The sequence below is a fragment of the Drosophila obscura genome, unplaced genomic scaffold (assembly GCF_018151105.1).
Source record: "Drosophila obscura isolate BZ-5 IFL unplaced genomic scaffold, ASM1815110v1 contig_179, whole genome shotgun sequence".
Classification (NCBI taxonomy): domain Eukaryota; kingdom Metazoa; phylum Arthropoda; class Insecta; order Diptera; family Drosophilidae; genus Drosophila; species Drosophila obscura.
In genome coordinates this window covers 3,150,547-3,165,078 of record NW_024542766.1, presented here as the reverse complement: position 1 = coordinate 3,165,078, position 14,532 = coordinate 3,150,547, and the positions used below count along the sequence as shown (strand labels likewise).

General features: G+C 48.0%; 5 protein-coding genes across 9 annotated transcripts; 2 read left to right on the top strand and 3 right to left on the bottom strand.

The window, feature by feature from the left end:
* Window positions 1-25: 25 nt before the first annotated feature.
* LOC111071976 (beta-alanine-activating enzyme) lies at window positions 26-3,936 on the top strand. Of its 3 annotated transcripts, XM_022363535.2 has the most exons (7): window positions 26-114; window positions 193-669; window positions 732-1,070; window positions 1,128-1,409; window positions 1,466-1,899; window positions 1,958-3,273; window positions 3,336-3,936. In XM_022363535.2, exons 2-7 carry the CDS (start codon window positions 299-301, stop codon window positions 3,747-3,749), a joined length of 3,156 nt encoding a protein of 1,051 aa, XP_022219227.2. In that variant the 5' UTR covers window positions 26-114; window positions 193-298; the 3' UTR covers window positions 3,750-3,936. The 3 variants fall into 3 exon arrangements, with proteins under 3 accessions (XP_022219227.2, XP_022219228.1, XP_022219230.1); XM_022363536.2 differs by lacking the exon at window positions 26-114 and having other exon boundaries at window positions 582-674; XM_022363538.2 differs by lacking the exons at window positions 26-114; window positions 193-669 and having other exon boundaries at window positions 984-1,070; window positions 1,132-1,409.
* Window positions 3,937-4,628: 692 nt separating this feature from the next.
* On the bottom strand, window positions 4,629-7,214 carry LOC111072014 (chorion class high-cysteine HCB protein 13). Of its 3 annotated transcripts, none has more exons than XM_022363592.2 (5): window positions 7,104-7,214; window positions 6,940-6,983; window positions 5,785-6,121; window positions 5,192-5,367; window positions 4,629-5,135 (listed from the first exon to the last, which is right to left on the bottom strand). In XM_022363592.2, exons 2-4 carry the CDS (start codon window positions 6,964-6,966, stop codon window positions 5,261-5,263), a joined length of 471 nt encoding a protein of 156 aa, XP_022219284.1. In that variant the 5' UTR covers window positions 6,967-6,983; window positions 7,104-7,214; the 3' UTR covers window positions 4,629-5,135; window positions 5,192-5,260. The 3 variants fall into 3 exon arrangements, with proteins under 3 accessions (XP_022219284.1, XP_022219285.1, XP_022219283.1); XM_022363593.2 differs by having other exon boundaries at window positions 5,830-6,121; XM_022363591.2 differs by lacking the exon at window positions 5,192-5,367 and having other exon boundaries at window positions 5,623-6,121.
* LOC111072053 (DBF4-type zinc finger-containing protein 2 homolog) lies at window positions 6,128-6,932 on the bottom strand (the record flags this gene model as incomplete). Its single annotated transcript, XM_022363644.2, has 1 exon — window positions 6,128-6,932. A coding segment is annotated over one exon (669 nt), but the record flags the coding sequence as incomplete, so codon positions are not given.
* A 683-nt stretch (window positions 7,215-7,897) lies between the features above and the next one.
* LOC111072012 (D-aspartate oxidase) lies at window positions 7,898-9,197 on the top strand. Its single transcript, XM_022363589.2, has 4 exons — window positions 7,898-8,152; window positions 8,215-8,427; window positions 8,487-8,783; window positions 8,844-9,197. Exons 1-4 carry the CDS (start codon window positions 7,944-7,946, stop codon window positions 9,157-9,159), a joined length of 1,035 nt encoding a protein of 344 aa, XP_022219281.1. The 5' UTR covers window positions 7,898-7,943; the 3' UTR covers window positions 9,160-9,197.
* A 167-nt stretch (window positions 9,198-9,364) lies between these two features.
* On the bottom strand, window positions 9,365-10,517 carry LOC111072013. The gene is made up of 3 exons (XM_022363590.2): window positions 10,295-10,517; window positions 10,005-10,229; window positions 9,365-9,923 (listed from the first exon to the last, which is right to left on the bottom strand). The coding sequence occupies exons 1-3, from the start codon at window positions 10,372-10,374 to the stop codon at window positions 9,419-9,421; spliced, it is 810 nt and encodes a 269-aa protein (XP_022219282.2). The 5' UTR covers window positions 10,375-10,517; the 3' UTR covers window positions 9,365-9,418.
* Window positions 10,518-14,532: the final 4,015 nt, after the last annotated feature.

The following is a 14,532-nucleotide window of genomic DNA, read 5'->3' as shown; positions in this document are numbered from 1 at the left end:
GAATGTCCCGGGGTGGTGGGCTGCAATGAGAGGAGAGAGCCAAGGTGAGATGGCATCTGTTCTGTAACAACTCGTTATGTAAAATATACTTTCACCTCTTCTCAATTGAATAAGGTAAACTTTATGTATTGAAATGCAATTTGGAATTGGAATCAATTTATTCTAATACGTACCTTGACTTCTGTTAAATAGATTCAAATTCAAAAATCCGCCACACATCGATATCCTCTGCAATACAGCCGTGACAGTGCATCGATATTAATAACCTATCGATAGCTTCAGCAATGCAAACAGGGAAATGGAGCAATATTTGGAAACAATCAAATTAAAAACTGAATTCGATGCAGATGAGACGCAAAAAGAAACGGAAGATAGCTGCAGTCTGGAGTTGGAGATCAAGACGGAGCCGGACATGGACATGGACATTGGGCCGACTTGTGTGGAAGAGCCCAAGAAGTTGTACGACATCAGCCGGCTGCGAGTATTTGGCGATGTGCCGTTTGTTATAAGGCGCATGGAACTCAAGGACTTTCCGCTGAGCTATACCAAGGCTGTGGGGAGCGTCGAGCAGCTGCTGGCATGGCTGCGACGCAATAAGGTGCCAAATGGAATTGGGATTGGCTTTCGCATTGCCCAACATATGCCGTCCTCGTGCATTCTGATACTGGCGTAGGGTGGAGATAGGATGTGTTCCATAGAAATATGCATAAACTAATCGCTTCCAATTGCAGGATCCTCAACCACAAATGCCATTTCTTTGCCACGGACAAAATGATGCTGTCGAAGGCTCTGCACAGTCAAATGTGCAGCGCCGGTGTGGACTATCTGGTGGTCAGCGGGCACATGTCCGTCGGAGCTGTATATTTCGAGCGGATCGACACCTGTTTGGTCTACAACGAGGAATACAAGCTGTTCAAGCTGAAGCGCACTCCAAGCGATCCTCCAGCGCAGGCGCAGAAGCCTCTGCCGGCCAATATGTGCTACACAATCACGACAACTGGCACGACGGGAACTCCCAAGCTGATTCACGTGCCCTACGAATGTATTGCTCCTAATGTAGTGGCGCTCAGGTAAGTGTCTCGTCAAGAGCTGAATGTGTCCTGAATGTGATACTCATGCTCTGTCAGCCAGAAGCTGAACGTCTCCATGGCCGACATTATCTACCTGGGCACGCCCTGCACATTCGATCCCTTTGTTGTGGAGCTGTTTCTGGCACTGCAAACAGGAGCCGCCCTGCTGGTCAGCCACCACACGATGAGGGAAGCGCCATCAAAGGTTCTGAGTGCGCTCTTCCCCACCAATGTGACCACGACGGGCATTACCATACTGCAGATGACGCCCTCGCTGTTCAGGCAATTCGGAGCGGCTGCAATACGCGAGCGCATCTTGAGCAATTCCAGTACATTAAGGTGCGTGTTCACTTATCCATGTTCATGCAGCTCTTACCACCTTGAATCGATTCCAGGGTGCTTCTTCTTGGTGGCGAACCGTTTCCGTCTAGTGCAGAGCTGATCACGTGGATGGAGCCGCGTGTCCTGCTGCAGAAACACATTTGCAACATCTACGGCATCACAGAGGTGTCGTGTTGGAGTCTGCTGCACATTTTACATTCCCTGCAAACGCAAATGCCACTGGGCACGCCCATCGATGATGAGACGGTGGTGCGGATTCAATACCAGAGCGATCGCAACATGCAGCACGGAGAGCTCTTCCTAGGCAGCGCTACTCGGCGTTGCTATATACCGGAAATCGATGATGTGGAGGTGGTGAGAGAGGAGGACTCTGCCATTTGCTTTCGATCCACTGGAGATCTGGTGGTGCGCTTGGAGGATGGAACCATATGCTATGGCGAGCGCGCCAATGATGTGGTCAAGCGAGCCGGCAATCGCATTAGTTTGGGTGAGTTATGAAACATTCGATACAGCTGCAGCTAAACCAGGTCTTATCCCAAATCTAGGCCTAATCACTCGTAAGATTGAGAAATGTCTGCCCAGCGGGGAGCTGGCGACTTGCTTGTGGCTCGAGGAACTCCAGAAGCTCATCTGCTGCATACGCACGTTGGAGCTTAAGACCAAGGTGCAGCAGCGGGCCCAGACTTTCGATATACTGTCCAAATTATTGAATGCGGAGCAGCCGGACAGATTTGTCTATCTACAGCACTTCCCCTGCAATGTTCATGGCAAACTGGACAAGGAACTGCTGCTCAAGGAGTGCATACCGCTGGCTCAGCCTGCCCAGGAAATACTAAAGAGTTTCCTGCACGACCGACTGGAATGTGTGGACGTATCGAATGAAAGAATGGCCAAGAAGCAACGGCTGGAGTGCGGCCTCCAGCCCTGTGGCTATGAGCTGAGCTTTCGCCAGGCGGGTGGCACCTCGTTTCATGCCATAACGATTTGTCGAGAGATTGGCCTGCAAATGTGCATCGATGATGAGCAGCGACACGTGTTCGAGATGCTGCTCGACGAGAATGTTCCACTGCGCACCGTTCTGCGCTTCCTCGATACGGCCAAGCTGGTGGCAAATAATACCAAACTGAAGCCGTTGGAGCCGCTGGCAAACTGCACCAGTGGCAGCGGCGGCACCTGTGGTCTGACCATCACCCGCATCGAGCAGCCAGAGATCAAGTTCCAGTTACATTGGAAGGTCAACTTCAGCAAGTGCATCGATTCGCCGGTGTCGCAGTACGAGGGACGCTACATTTGCGTGGGCGCACATTCCCATATTTTGCGGACACTGGATCCACAAACGGGCATCGAGCAGAGCAGCGTAAAGCTGCCGGATCGGATTGAGTGCAAAGTGACGTTCCTCAGTGAGCAGCTGGCCATGGTGGGCTGCTATGATGGTTGCCTCTACGGCTTCAATCACCTCACTGGTGATATTGTGTGGCGCGTGGAGATTGGCGGCATGATCAAGGCCCAGCCATTGCTGACGGCCGACGGCTCCCGAATTGTGGTATGCAGCTATGCCGAGGACTACAATGTGTTTTGCCTGTCCGCCGAACGGCAGGAAGTGCTCTGGTGCATGAAGATTGGCGAAAAAGCAATATTCGCGAGCCCCCTGGAGCTGCCCAATGAACAGTCGCTGGTCATCTGCACCCTGGATGGTGGCTATACGCGGATCGCTCTCACCGATGGATCCGTTGAATGGGCGCAAAAGTGCAAGGAGCCATTATTCGCCACTCCTGTCCTGCTGGACTCGAAGCCCAGCCTTTTTCTGTGCGCCGAGGTGGCCGGACGTGTGCATGCCTGTCACGTGGGCAACGGCAAGATTGTAAGTTGGAATTCATTTTAATCTTTATCAGTTCAAGTACTCATTGCATTCCAAACACACAGATGGCTACATACACGGCAGAGGGCAATATCTTCTCCTCGCTGGTCGTCAAGACGCCACCCACACAAATGGGATATTCGTTTGTGGTCTTTGGCTGCATCGATCGTCATGTGTATTGCCTGCGATGCAACACAGAACGGGTGCGACAACCGGTGTACTTCGAACTGCAATGGAAGGTCGATATGGGAGCTCCTGTATATGCCACGCCCACACTACTCACGATCCAGCTCATCGGTCATCTGGTTTGGAGCTGCGCCACCGACGGCCGCGTCGTTTTGATGAATTTTCACAACGGCCAGATTCAGTGGTCGGCCAAGCTGCCTGGCGAAATATTTTCCACTTCCTGCTATATAGAGAGCCTCCGGCGAGTCTACGTGGGATGTAGAGATAATTATCTATACTGCCTGGGCGTCTAAACGCGCGAATACAGATGCCACAACATTGTAAATTGTGAAATGAAATTAGATTCTATACAGGAATAAGGATAAAATTAAGGATTAATCGTGAATAGAATAAGGGTAGGTCTGGTCGTAAACGTCCAGGATAATCCACCATTGTGCCAATTTGACAAGAAATTATACAGAATTTATTAAATTTATAATAAATGTGAAAAACGTATTATTCTTAGTCCCCTTGCTGCCAATCTAGGTTCAAACGATCGGGGATATTCTCGCGAATACGAGAAGGCGGGGCACGCCCAGATCAGAGAGAAAATAACAGAGTAAACGCTATTTTTATTAAAATTAAATTACAAAATAGCGTTTTAAAGGCATATCCTTGCAATCCTTGATGTCCTTAGTAGGTTCAAACGATGGGGGATATTTTTCTGGTTACGGGGACATGTATCACGTCCAGATCGGATGAGAAATGGCGGAGTTGCAGCCATTTAAACAACGCTAAAACGAATTAATTACACAAAATCCGCACATTTGAAAATCGCGCTCAGTTTCATGGCGGCCATCTTTTGACCTGATGTAACAAAGAAAAACCAGCTACGTTCTGCGCACTTCTGTTCGCCTGGTACTCGGTCTGAAAATTTTCTAGTTTTCGGCCATTTGAGCCCAACAATTTTAAAAGTTGTTGTTGTACAACAATTGTTGTTGTTGTTGTTGTCATTTGTTGTACAAAAAAGTTAGTTCCTTCATTGGCCGTCGGTCATATGAGGGCGCTACTGTGAAAACGACGTTTTGCCATAAATCGGCCATTCCTCCGCCATTTCTCTTCGCTTGTTTCGCTAAACCCCGTCCAATCCGCTTAATTCTGGTTTTCCAAAAGTGAAATAATAAACAAATGCACACCTTGTTAGTGAATTTATTGCCAAAAAACTGCCCAAACTCGACATATTGATGTTTTTTTTTTAGTACTAAGAATTTTGAATATATTTTTTCTGCCAAAATTGAGAAACATTTGGGCAAAAGTAGGGAAAGATGCTGAATGCGAGGTGGAAGATGTACGCATCATAAATCGTTTTGGGGCATCTTCCCGTCATCCACGAAGCCCGAGCAGTGTTCTCCTCTCCTGTCCGTCGATGATTTTGTTCTTTTGGACGGATCTCTGACGAGTGGTGCCACTGGGTGCCTTCCGGATTCAACTTACTTCAATTTAGTTACCACCAAAAATGCGCTCAACAAATACTTCGTCAACATGTCCAATGGAATCACAAACTTGTTTGTTTTTGTTTTGATTGAAGCTTGGAATGGTTGTGGTTTTGGGACGGAGTATTTTATCGAAGTGTGTGTGCTCGTGCTCCCTCCCAGCCACTCCCAGACCAGGGCCAGAGCTAGTCCGATCCTAGAAGCCACCTGTGGGTAGAGGAGGATAAGCACAGATGAATACGACAGCTACAACAGCTACTTACGCGGGACGGGACTTAACGGAGGGGCTCGGATCTAGTGCGGACCGAATGGAGGATGCTCGGATGCTGGTCCTAGCAGCAGCATTTGGGCGGCGTGTTGTAGCAGTGGGCCTTGCAGGGCGCACACCACACACAGGGCATGTTGTCCTTTCTCACAAGGTAGCGGGCACAGCAGGGAGCTTTAAGATACATCGGATACATGTTACACCACCTGATCTGTTAGGATCCAAGGCTGTGGTGCTGTGGCACGCTCAGTATCCAAACATGCGGAATGCTCGCACCGCTACGCTGCCCCATCTCATACAATGACACGCACGGACGGACACGGACACGGACACGAACAGACAGGACAAAGAAACGAAACGCAGCGCGAAAGGGATGAACACGGAGCACAGGAGGGCGAGGTGCAGGGTTCAAGGCGGACGAGAACTTACATGGATAGCTTGGGGGCGTGTTACAATAGTTCCAGACCCGCGGATCGGGTATGCCACCCTCGGGCAATGGGGGACAGCAACAGCCTGGCGACGGAGAGCATGGTATGGGCGAGGGAGCTCCGCATGGTGGACTGTGCGGGCCACAGCACGCAGTTGAATTACATGGACCACAGCATCCACCGCCTCCACATGGACCACAGGGACCACATGGACCACAGCATCCACCGGCGGCGCGACCACCGCAACCGCCGCCGCCGCCACCGCCACCGGCTCCAGTTGCTGCACAGCGCATCCGCTTGTTGTTCACGCCCATGGTCATGTTGGCGTAGCGCAGGGGGAAGGCTGACGGTCCGCAGTTCGGGTAAGGGAAGCACAGGCACGCCGGCCGTCCCTGGCAGGCCGATCGCGGACACTTATCCTGCAGTCCATTGCGCTTCACACAATCGCAGGTGGTGTACATGATGCCGCACCGCAGTTCACGGCTGCGGCAGCCTCGGGGCTGCAACGAGAGAGGATGGGATGCCAATGAGTACCAAGAGGAGGGCGGAGGGCCGAGGGCCTAGGGCTAGGAGGCAGCTGCAATTGTCTTGATCGCAGCACACACGTCGGAGGGGTTGGGTTGGGAGGCAGGGATGTTGATACTAGCAGGGTCCACACGGTGGCCCACACGGTGGCCCACACGGTGGCCCACACGGTCCGCATGGCCCGCACGGTGGTCCACACGGTCCGAATGGTGCACAAGGGCATGGCGGCTGTGGCACATAGTTGAGCGGCCCATTGGCGTAGCAGCAGAACTCTCGGGGCGGCGGCACATCAATCAACTGCGGCTTCGGCTGGCAGAGCATCGATTGGCACACCTCACGCGGCTCACAGATCCGCTTCGGATAGCACACCACATACGGATCGGGCACCATCGACGGATAGTAGATGACCCGCGGCTCGCGCACCATCTGCGACACCCACACGAGCTTCGGCACCTGAATGACCCGCGTCACATCCACCACCTTGGGTATGGTTATCTGGCGACATCGATTGACGACCATCGGTTCGGGTATTATCTTCTCGGTGTAGACCACTTGCTTCTTGCAGATCATCCGCGGCGGCTGCTGGACCGTGATGCAGCCCGGACAGGGTGCCGGTATGCGTGGCGCACATTGGGGCAGCGCCTCCAGTTGAGCGGCATTGTAGCACTTGGGCGAGCACTGAACGTTGATGATGACGATGACGATGACGACAAACGCAGTTGGATACCGGATGGGGTACGCGACACAGTATACGGTGTACGGATCGAAGACAATTGCAGCCGAGCTCACTTACCGCGAATGGTCCACACGGATCGCACATGATTTAACTCTAGAGCGCTGCATAGTGACAAAAATAAACAAGAAAACAAACAAACAAACAAACTTAATTAGTAAAACCGTTTAAGCCGTTGCATCAATTAAATCAAATTAATTTCACAATTTTCTTTGTATGCTTACAATTTTTGGTTGGTTTTTCCGAAAAAATAAAATTTAGAATTTTGTTACAAAAAATTTAGAAGCCGGCCGAAACGTTAGGTTCGAGAGTCAGGAAACGAATGAAAAATATTGGGAGCTCCACAGCTACATCTTTTTGGATTATTTGGATTTTTGCTTTTGTTCCCGCAGGGATTACTAGATTTGGGTAAAAATGTGAAACATAAAGTAAATATTATGGGCATCAAAGTAGCAGCCGACTTTTAATTCTTTACTCTGCTGCTGCCTATTAGATTCATCCTGTTTTGGGGAGCTATTAAACTCCGCCATGGCTCTGCCATTAAAGTCATTGATTTGGGCCTTTGATTTGCCCCCAGCTCTCCATTTTATGTAGCTTCAAGCATCTCTAGTTGATGATTTTTAATACTCGATATTTTATTTGAGTAGAACATTTTGCGCCAACTGTGTAATGCCATGTCAGCTGGGTTGCCGTGACTCTTCCTTTGGATAATTATCCAAATAATCTCCGCAATGGTCTTCCAGCTAAAAGGATACAAAATAAATTGATTTAGTATCCAAAAAAAAATTAATTAAGAGTAAAAGAGCTCAGAGGTTAATCTAGCATACTAATATTATAATAGTCTGCTAATAATCCGACTCATTTAATAGAAATGTGCATGCAGAATGGTTTCCGTATTGTTGTGTTCAATTGATCGACCAGGGCAGGGCACAGTATTAACTCACGATCCATCTATCATATTCGTAATCGGAACAGAACAGAACGGAACCAAAGCAAAGCTCTCTCTGATAAGCGGCAAGCGCTTTAGTTTGCTCTGAACTTTCAAGCCGAACGCACGCAGAGGAATGCCGAATATCGCTGTAATCGGGGCTGGCGTCAACGGTGTGGCCAGTGCCATAAAGATCTTGGAGCACTACCAGACGCAGGCTAAACCAGGCATACCAGTACGCGTGACAATTATCTCGGAGCAGTTCTCACCGAACACCACAGGAGATGGTTCGGCGGGCCTCTGGGGCCCCTATCTGCTGGGCGGCACCGAACAATCGAAAGTCTAGTAGGATGCTCCAATAAAACCCAACTAAATGTTTTAATTCTTCGATTATTGTTTTCGTACAGCAAGTGGTCGCAGAGTATGCATCGATTTCTGGAGCAGCTCTGGCTAAGTGAGGATGCCGGCGAGGCTGGTGTGTGTCTCATTCCCTGCATCCGTCTGAGCACTTCAACAGTGAATAGCGTTGAGGATTTCTGGCGCGACATTGTCTATGGGGCCTCGGACCTCACAGCTGAACAGCTGGCTGTCTACAATGAAGGCAGATCGGTGAAGTTTACGTATGCTATATGCCATAATCATTGCATGAACTCTCGCGTTAATTGTTTTTTTCATTTAGTTCTGGTTTGTCCTTTGTCACATACACCTCCGAGCCCGTCAAACTGCTGCCGTATCTTATGAAGCGTTTCGTACGCAACGGTGGCGCAGTGGTGCAGCAGAAGGTCACAGATCTGGAGAGATTTATCACCGAATCGCCCTACGATGTGATTGTCAACTGTTCGGGTCTGGGCTCACGCGCATTGCTCAACGACGATCAGATGTATGCGGTGCGCGGTCAAGTGTCCCGCGTGCAGGCCAACTGGCTGTTCGCGGCCGTGCTGGATGAGAGCGATGATGGCAACTACATAATACCCAAGTAATACTTTAATATACCTTTCACTATACCTACCAACCTTTCTCTCGATTACACGCACAGCACGGAGAGTGTCGTACTGGGCGGCACCCACCAGGAGCGGGACTACAACCTCAGTGTCTGCGAGAAGGACAAGCAGCTCATTGTGGATGGCTGTCGGCGGTATGTGCCGGGCCTGTGCCACACCAAGCCACTGCTGGATTGGGTTGGCCTTCGGCCGGGACGGGGCAAGCTCCGCCTGGAGGCCGAGCGTCGTGGCCAGAAGCTGCTCATCCACAACTATGGACACGGCGGCAGTGGTGTCACGCTGTGCTGGGGCTGTGCCGACGATGTTCTGGCACTGCTGCTGGCTGCCGCCAACAATATTTCAAAGTTGTAAAATCGCAAAATAAATGCTCTGCTGCCTGTCCCAAAAACAAAACAAAAAGGTGTACAAGAGCAGGGCATTATCAGCACAATCTCAGAGTGCAGTGCATACTGCTATAGATATAGCTATAGCCATGGCTATGGCTACAGCTATACTAAAGTATGGATCGTATTGGCGATAAGCTTATCGCTGGCCGCTTGGTAACGTAACATCAGACACTCTGGACTCAGACAGAGAGAACAGCCCAAGTATATGCTGCACATTTATTGACCTAGAAGTCCGCCTCCTCCTGCTTCTTCTCGGCCGCTTCCTTGGCCAGTTTGGCGGCCAGAGCCTCGTGGAACTCCTCGAATCCGGGCATCTCCATGTAATGAACCAGCCGACTGACGGGCAGCTCAAAGATCAGGGCATACATCTCATCCAGTTCGCGGAGTATGTCAAAGGGTCGATTGCTGCCCACCTTGTAGATGGAGTAAATGGTGCGTCCGATTTCGTCGTATTCGACGGCATTGGCTGCCGCCTGATCCACGGTGCTCAGCGCTATGAAGCAGACGCGCGGCATGTGCATGTGCTGGGCCACGGCGCCGAAGGTGTCGAACATGATCATGAGGAAGTCCCTGTCCGAGTACAGATCGTCGGGGAAGCCGATTTCGTGGACGGTCAGTGCATCGAAGACGGCCACACCCAGATTGGCCTTGGTGGCTTCCACCAGTTCCATTTTCATCATGATCAGCTGCTGGAACAGGCACTTGGGTATGGACGAGGGCAGAAAAACCCTACAGAGTCAGTTTCAGTATTAGTATCAGCATCGAAGCAGAGATGGGGAGAGTTAGGGATAGGGATTCCCCAGCACTCACCAGGAATGCCACTCCTCTGTCATCCATTCGAGCAGACCCACAGCCTTTATCTCCGTCTCGTCCGCACTGAGCATCATCACCGAGCACTCGTTCTGCAGGATATGCCGCACATAGTTCGAGTAGATTTGCTTCATGCCCTCCACCTCGAACAGGCCCAGACCCTCGTACACCAAGCTCTTCAGGAAGGAGTTCGCCCACATGAACTCAATCACCAGATCATAGTGCCTGAGGGCAGAGAGACTTTAACGTTTCACCTGTCAGTCTGTCAGTCTGTTGAGGGATCTACTTGCTTAAAGTTAATGTCGGTTATGGGCATGCCATCGTGCTCATCCCATTTGATGTCGTACTTCAGTGTGCGTATATCGTCCATTGCAGTGCTCTTCTCTGTCTGTGCCTTAGAATTTTGACAAAACTGAAGATTTGGTGGTCGAATTTTAGCTCAAATTTAATCAACAATAAACCGAAAATACTGATACAAATTTCTATTTTGTTTAAAGAATGTTTAAAAATTGAAATGAGCCAAAGCAAAGCATACTTCTGGGATGTTGAATTGCCTCGTCTTTTAGGCATGGGAATTTAATTTATATGCACCTTTGGCATGTTTATTAATTTTGATATAGTAAACAATTGGATCGAGAGCAAAGTGTTTACCAGAAGCCACTTTTGGCATGCTGATAATACGAATTTGTAAGCATCTGATCTGTTGAGCATATATAATAAATTCCATTGCATTGTTCATTTGCATGTCCAACCCACACACGCATAACAATAAATGTTTATTTTTACAATAAAATGCAAATGCAAATGTGCCGAGTGCTGAGTGCTGAGGCAACCTTTTCGTCGAAATAATGTCATAATTAAATGGGATATACAGAGGCGATAACAATCAAGTGAAATAGGTGTAAATTTAATTTGTCTAATGTCTCAATTTGAATAAATTTCCAGCACAACAAATGCAGCCGAAAGGAATGTGAATGGCAAAACATTTTGTTGGGTGTGGGTCTGCAGCCCAAACCAAATCCACCCTCAACAAGGATATACAAATTCGGAAGTAAAAACACGTCCCCAGCCATATTACACCTTGGATTCCTTCCTGTTTCTCGTTTGCTTTGGTTGGGTGGGGTGCGGGGGGTTTTTTCTTTTTTTTAGAATTCAAAACCCATCGAGTGTCATTGACTAAGTAGGCAACAACCAATTGGCGTCTGGCATTTTGGGCATAAGTGAATTTAGCATCGAATGCCACATGCCTCTGAGGGATGACAGGAGCATGGATCTAGCGGGGCGGTATCGGTATTGCCTTCAACCGGCAAAGCAACGCATTTTTAAATGTTTCACATCCTTGTCCGTGAGACAATTGGATATTTAAATACAAGCGACACTTTTAATGCCCCGCACCCGCACCCCGACCGACACTTGAGCTTGCCGCAGAGCTGGGCGCTGCTGGCTCTGCCATTTGTGGCATATATCTATTCCGTGCACGTAGTCGCCACCGTCTCATGTCGTCCGGATTAAATTCAATATTGAAAAGAAATAACTTAATTTTCAGACATCATTCTAATGCTTGGGGGTTGGGGTTCGCCTGGGATTGGGCATTTTTGAGTGTGGCTGGGGGAAATTTAGGACAGCTTTTTCTTTTTCTGTTAATATAAAGATTCCCCCCCGCCCACACACACACATGAGACTGTCACAGATTAAAGATGAAGAGTGCTGAGAGCTGCATACTCCCGAAATATAATGCTGTTAAGTCCGCAGTGGACTTTATGATGTTGCATAAACTGTTCCGGGCATAAAAACGTCTCATTTGGGACTCATTTAATCCGCCAAATTGTTTACACACACACACACACACACACGTGGCACTCAGTGGATCTGCCCTCATGCCACACCTAAACCCCCTAAACCCAACAACAATCGCGAATTTGAATTCATTCGAAAATCGTTTACCATTCGCGGCGGTTTTTTGCTGGTTTTTTTTTGGCTGTTTTGCCAGCCAAAACACCTGCGCATTCCCTGAGCATTTTGGCCGTTTTGGCAGCTGGAGAAGCTGGCTGCGCTGGCCCAGGCCCGTTCCGGGCTCCCTTACTGGCTCCACTGTTATCCGTGACTTGCATTCGCCAGCAACATTCATTCATTTATTCGCGGCTGTCCTTATAGCGCTTTCATTTAAAATCGAAAATGCGCATATACAAAACCAAATGAAATGCAACAAAAAGGCTGTGATCCACTGCACTTCGGTGACGTTTATATACTCTTAAAAATAAAAAAAAAGAATACCCAAAAATCTAAATATTTGTAAAAGAATGTTCGGTTGTAAGCATGGCTCCCAAACACCAACCCACGAACCCACCAAGATCTGAACATATTCCATTAAAACATGAACAAAAAACTGAGAAAAAAAAAACTGAAAAAAGTCAGACAAACATCGCTACGAGATCTTAGATCGACTAGATCCAAAATATATAAATTCATATGTACATACATATATGTACTGACTTATTTGTAATACCCTCTTTAAGGGCATACACTACAGCCCCTCGTCACTCGTAACGTATAACTCTTCTGCATAGATTATGGGGGATTCTAGTTTATTTTAATTAATATAAGATTCAGCTCTGAGCTCTTTTTCTGCCTGATAAATAGTTACTTAATTTTAACATTATCTACCTGCATTTCCGGGAGAAACAAAAAAGGGGATTTGCTTGGATTATGTTCTGTTCTTTAGGGAACATCATTATATGTATTATAGCGATGATTCCAATAAATAATCTGCGACATAATAAGTATATATATATATACGTACTAATATATTTATGCTTCTGGAGCATAATAGAGCATAATTGATTATAGTTAATATAAGATTCACCTCTGAGCTCTTTTTTTCTGCCTGATAAATAGTTACTCCATTTTAGTGTTAATCTTGCTGCATTTCCGGCTAAAAAGAAAACTAAAGTTTTGTTTGGATTATCAACAGAGGCAGCAACGTTTTTCTGGCAGTTTCTACTGGCACAACGATTAAGCATATCTATGTATAGCGGTACGATCCAGCTGACACCAGTCTGCCAGTCTGCTACATATTAAGCATATCCATGATTCTGTCTGCTATATACTCGTAGTACACCCTGTAACCCTTCTGGGGGGGGTAGAGTATTGTATAGTATCCACAACAAACGTTTCTTGATTGTCTGAATGGCTGAAAAAGCCGTTTGATACTGGAAACGGTGGCAATTGTTGGACCTGGGTTCTGGGTGCTGGATTCTGTATTCAGAATGCTTTGAATTGAGTGGGTGGGTTGAGTGGGGATTGCGGTGGCTGGGATGGCTGGGGTGGCTGGGGTGGGTTGCACTTGTTAGCCGCAAGGTGTATGCATCCTCATCAGCAACGCGGTCGGTCCCCATTTGCGTGGCGTGGCGTTTCATGGCGTTTCGTGGTTGGTTGTCGCGTGGCAAGCAAATAAACAAACAAACAAACAAACAGACAGCACAGCAAGCCAGGGAAAGGGGCAGGGGCAGGGGCAGGGGCAGGGGCAGGGGCAGGGGTTCCAACAAAAGCAAAGGGCCAAAGTAATTCAAAACAGCAGGAAATGTTTGAGCGAAATGAAAGGAGCCGGGATAATCCCAATGCCCCTCACCCTTTGACAGGGCAGGGCAGGGCAGGGAAGGGCATGGCAGGGCCGCTTTGGATTGTTTGATTATTTAGCGGCTAAACGGCGAATAATCTACTGCACAGTGCATGAGCACAAGTATCCTTCGAAGTAGAACACACAGAGGGAGCAGCTGTTAAAATACGAATACATCTAGTTAAACGATGAAAGATTACTGCCGCATTTATGGCTTGCTTGAGTCCCACAGTAAATACAATTGTAAAACTTTTCGTGTATCAAAAAAATTAAGTATGAAGCATCACCCAACCACCCCCCCACCCCAGTTGAGAGTCATCTTTTGGCCATAATTGTGCTTGTAAAAACAAATTAAACTTCAATTTTTGGGCACGGCACCGACTTGCTGGCTGCTGCCAGCCAGCCAAGCCCCGGAATGACTTCTCCAGGGGATCAGAGGAGCAGCTCCAGCCCCAACCCCCCTTTTGGCGTGAAAGACGTTAAGCAAGTTCCGTTTCCGTTTTAACTCACTTAGCGGCTTGCGAGACTTGTGCAAAAGTTTTCAATTGCCTTTTATTATTGTTGCCTGTGTTGCTCAAGTGAAATGCAAATTTATTCAAAATGGAGGCAAATGGAGGCAAAAAGTTGACGCCTTTTGCTGTCTGAAAATACGGAATGTCTGAACTGGAAGTTTGGCAGGGCTATGGCAACGGCAACGGCAACGGCAACAACGGCAACAACTGCGATAATTAAATATAATTTTTTGCCCATTTATATTTGCATTTTGTTGAATAATTGTTGTATTTTATTTTAGTTCGCTCTCCCTTACCTGTTTTACCTGTCAAAATTAATTCAATTAAAGTCTTAGGCATATTTGTTTTGTTTTGTTTTTTGCCTTAAAGGCGCTGCCAACTCCAGCTTAAAGGGCAAAGA

Coding starts and splice junctions, on each gene's coding strand:
- LOC111071976 (XM_022363535.2), top strand. CDS start 299: ATGGAGCAATATTTGGAAACAATCAAATTAAAAACTGAATTCGATGCA. Junction 670..731: donor TCGTGCATTCTGATACTGGC/GTAGGGTGGAGA, acceptor TTCCAATTGCAG/GATCCTCAACCACAAATGCC. Junction 3,274..3,335: donor ACGTGGGCAACGGCAAGATT/GTAAGTTGGAAT, acceptor CCAAACACACAG/ATGGCTACATACACGGCAGA.
- LOC111072014 (XM_022363591.2), bottom strand. CDS start 6,966: ATGTGCGATCCGTGTGGACCATTCGCG. Junction 6,122..6,939: donor ATCCGTGTGGACCATTCGCG/GTAAGTGAGCTC, acceptor CTCTCGTTGCAG/CCCCGAGGCTGCCGCAGCCG.
- LOC111072012 (XM_022363589.2), top strand. CDS start 7,944: ATGCCGAATATCGCTGTAATCGGGGCTGGCGTCAACGGTGTGGCCAGT. Junction 8,153..8,214: donor ACCGAACAATCGAAAGTCTA/GTAGGATGCTCC, acceptor GTTTTCGTACAG/CAAGTGGTCGCAGAGTATGC. Junction 8,428..8,486: donor GGCAGATCGGTGAAGTTTAC/GTATGCTATATG, acceptor TTTTTCATTTAG/TTCTGGTTTGTCCTTTGTCA.
- LOC111072013 (XM_022363590.2), bottom strand. CDS start 10,374: ATGGACGATATACGCACACTGAAGTACGACATCAAATGGGATGAGCAC. Junction 10,230..10,294: donor ATAACCGACATTAACTTTAA/GCAAGTAGATCC, acceptor CTCTGCCCTCAG/GCACTATGATCTGGTGATTG. Junction 9,924..10,004: donor ACAGAGGAGTGGCATTCCTG/GTGAGTGCTGGG, acceptor CTGACTCTGTAG/GGTTTTTCTGCCCTCGTCCA.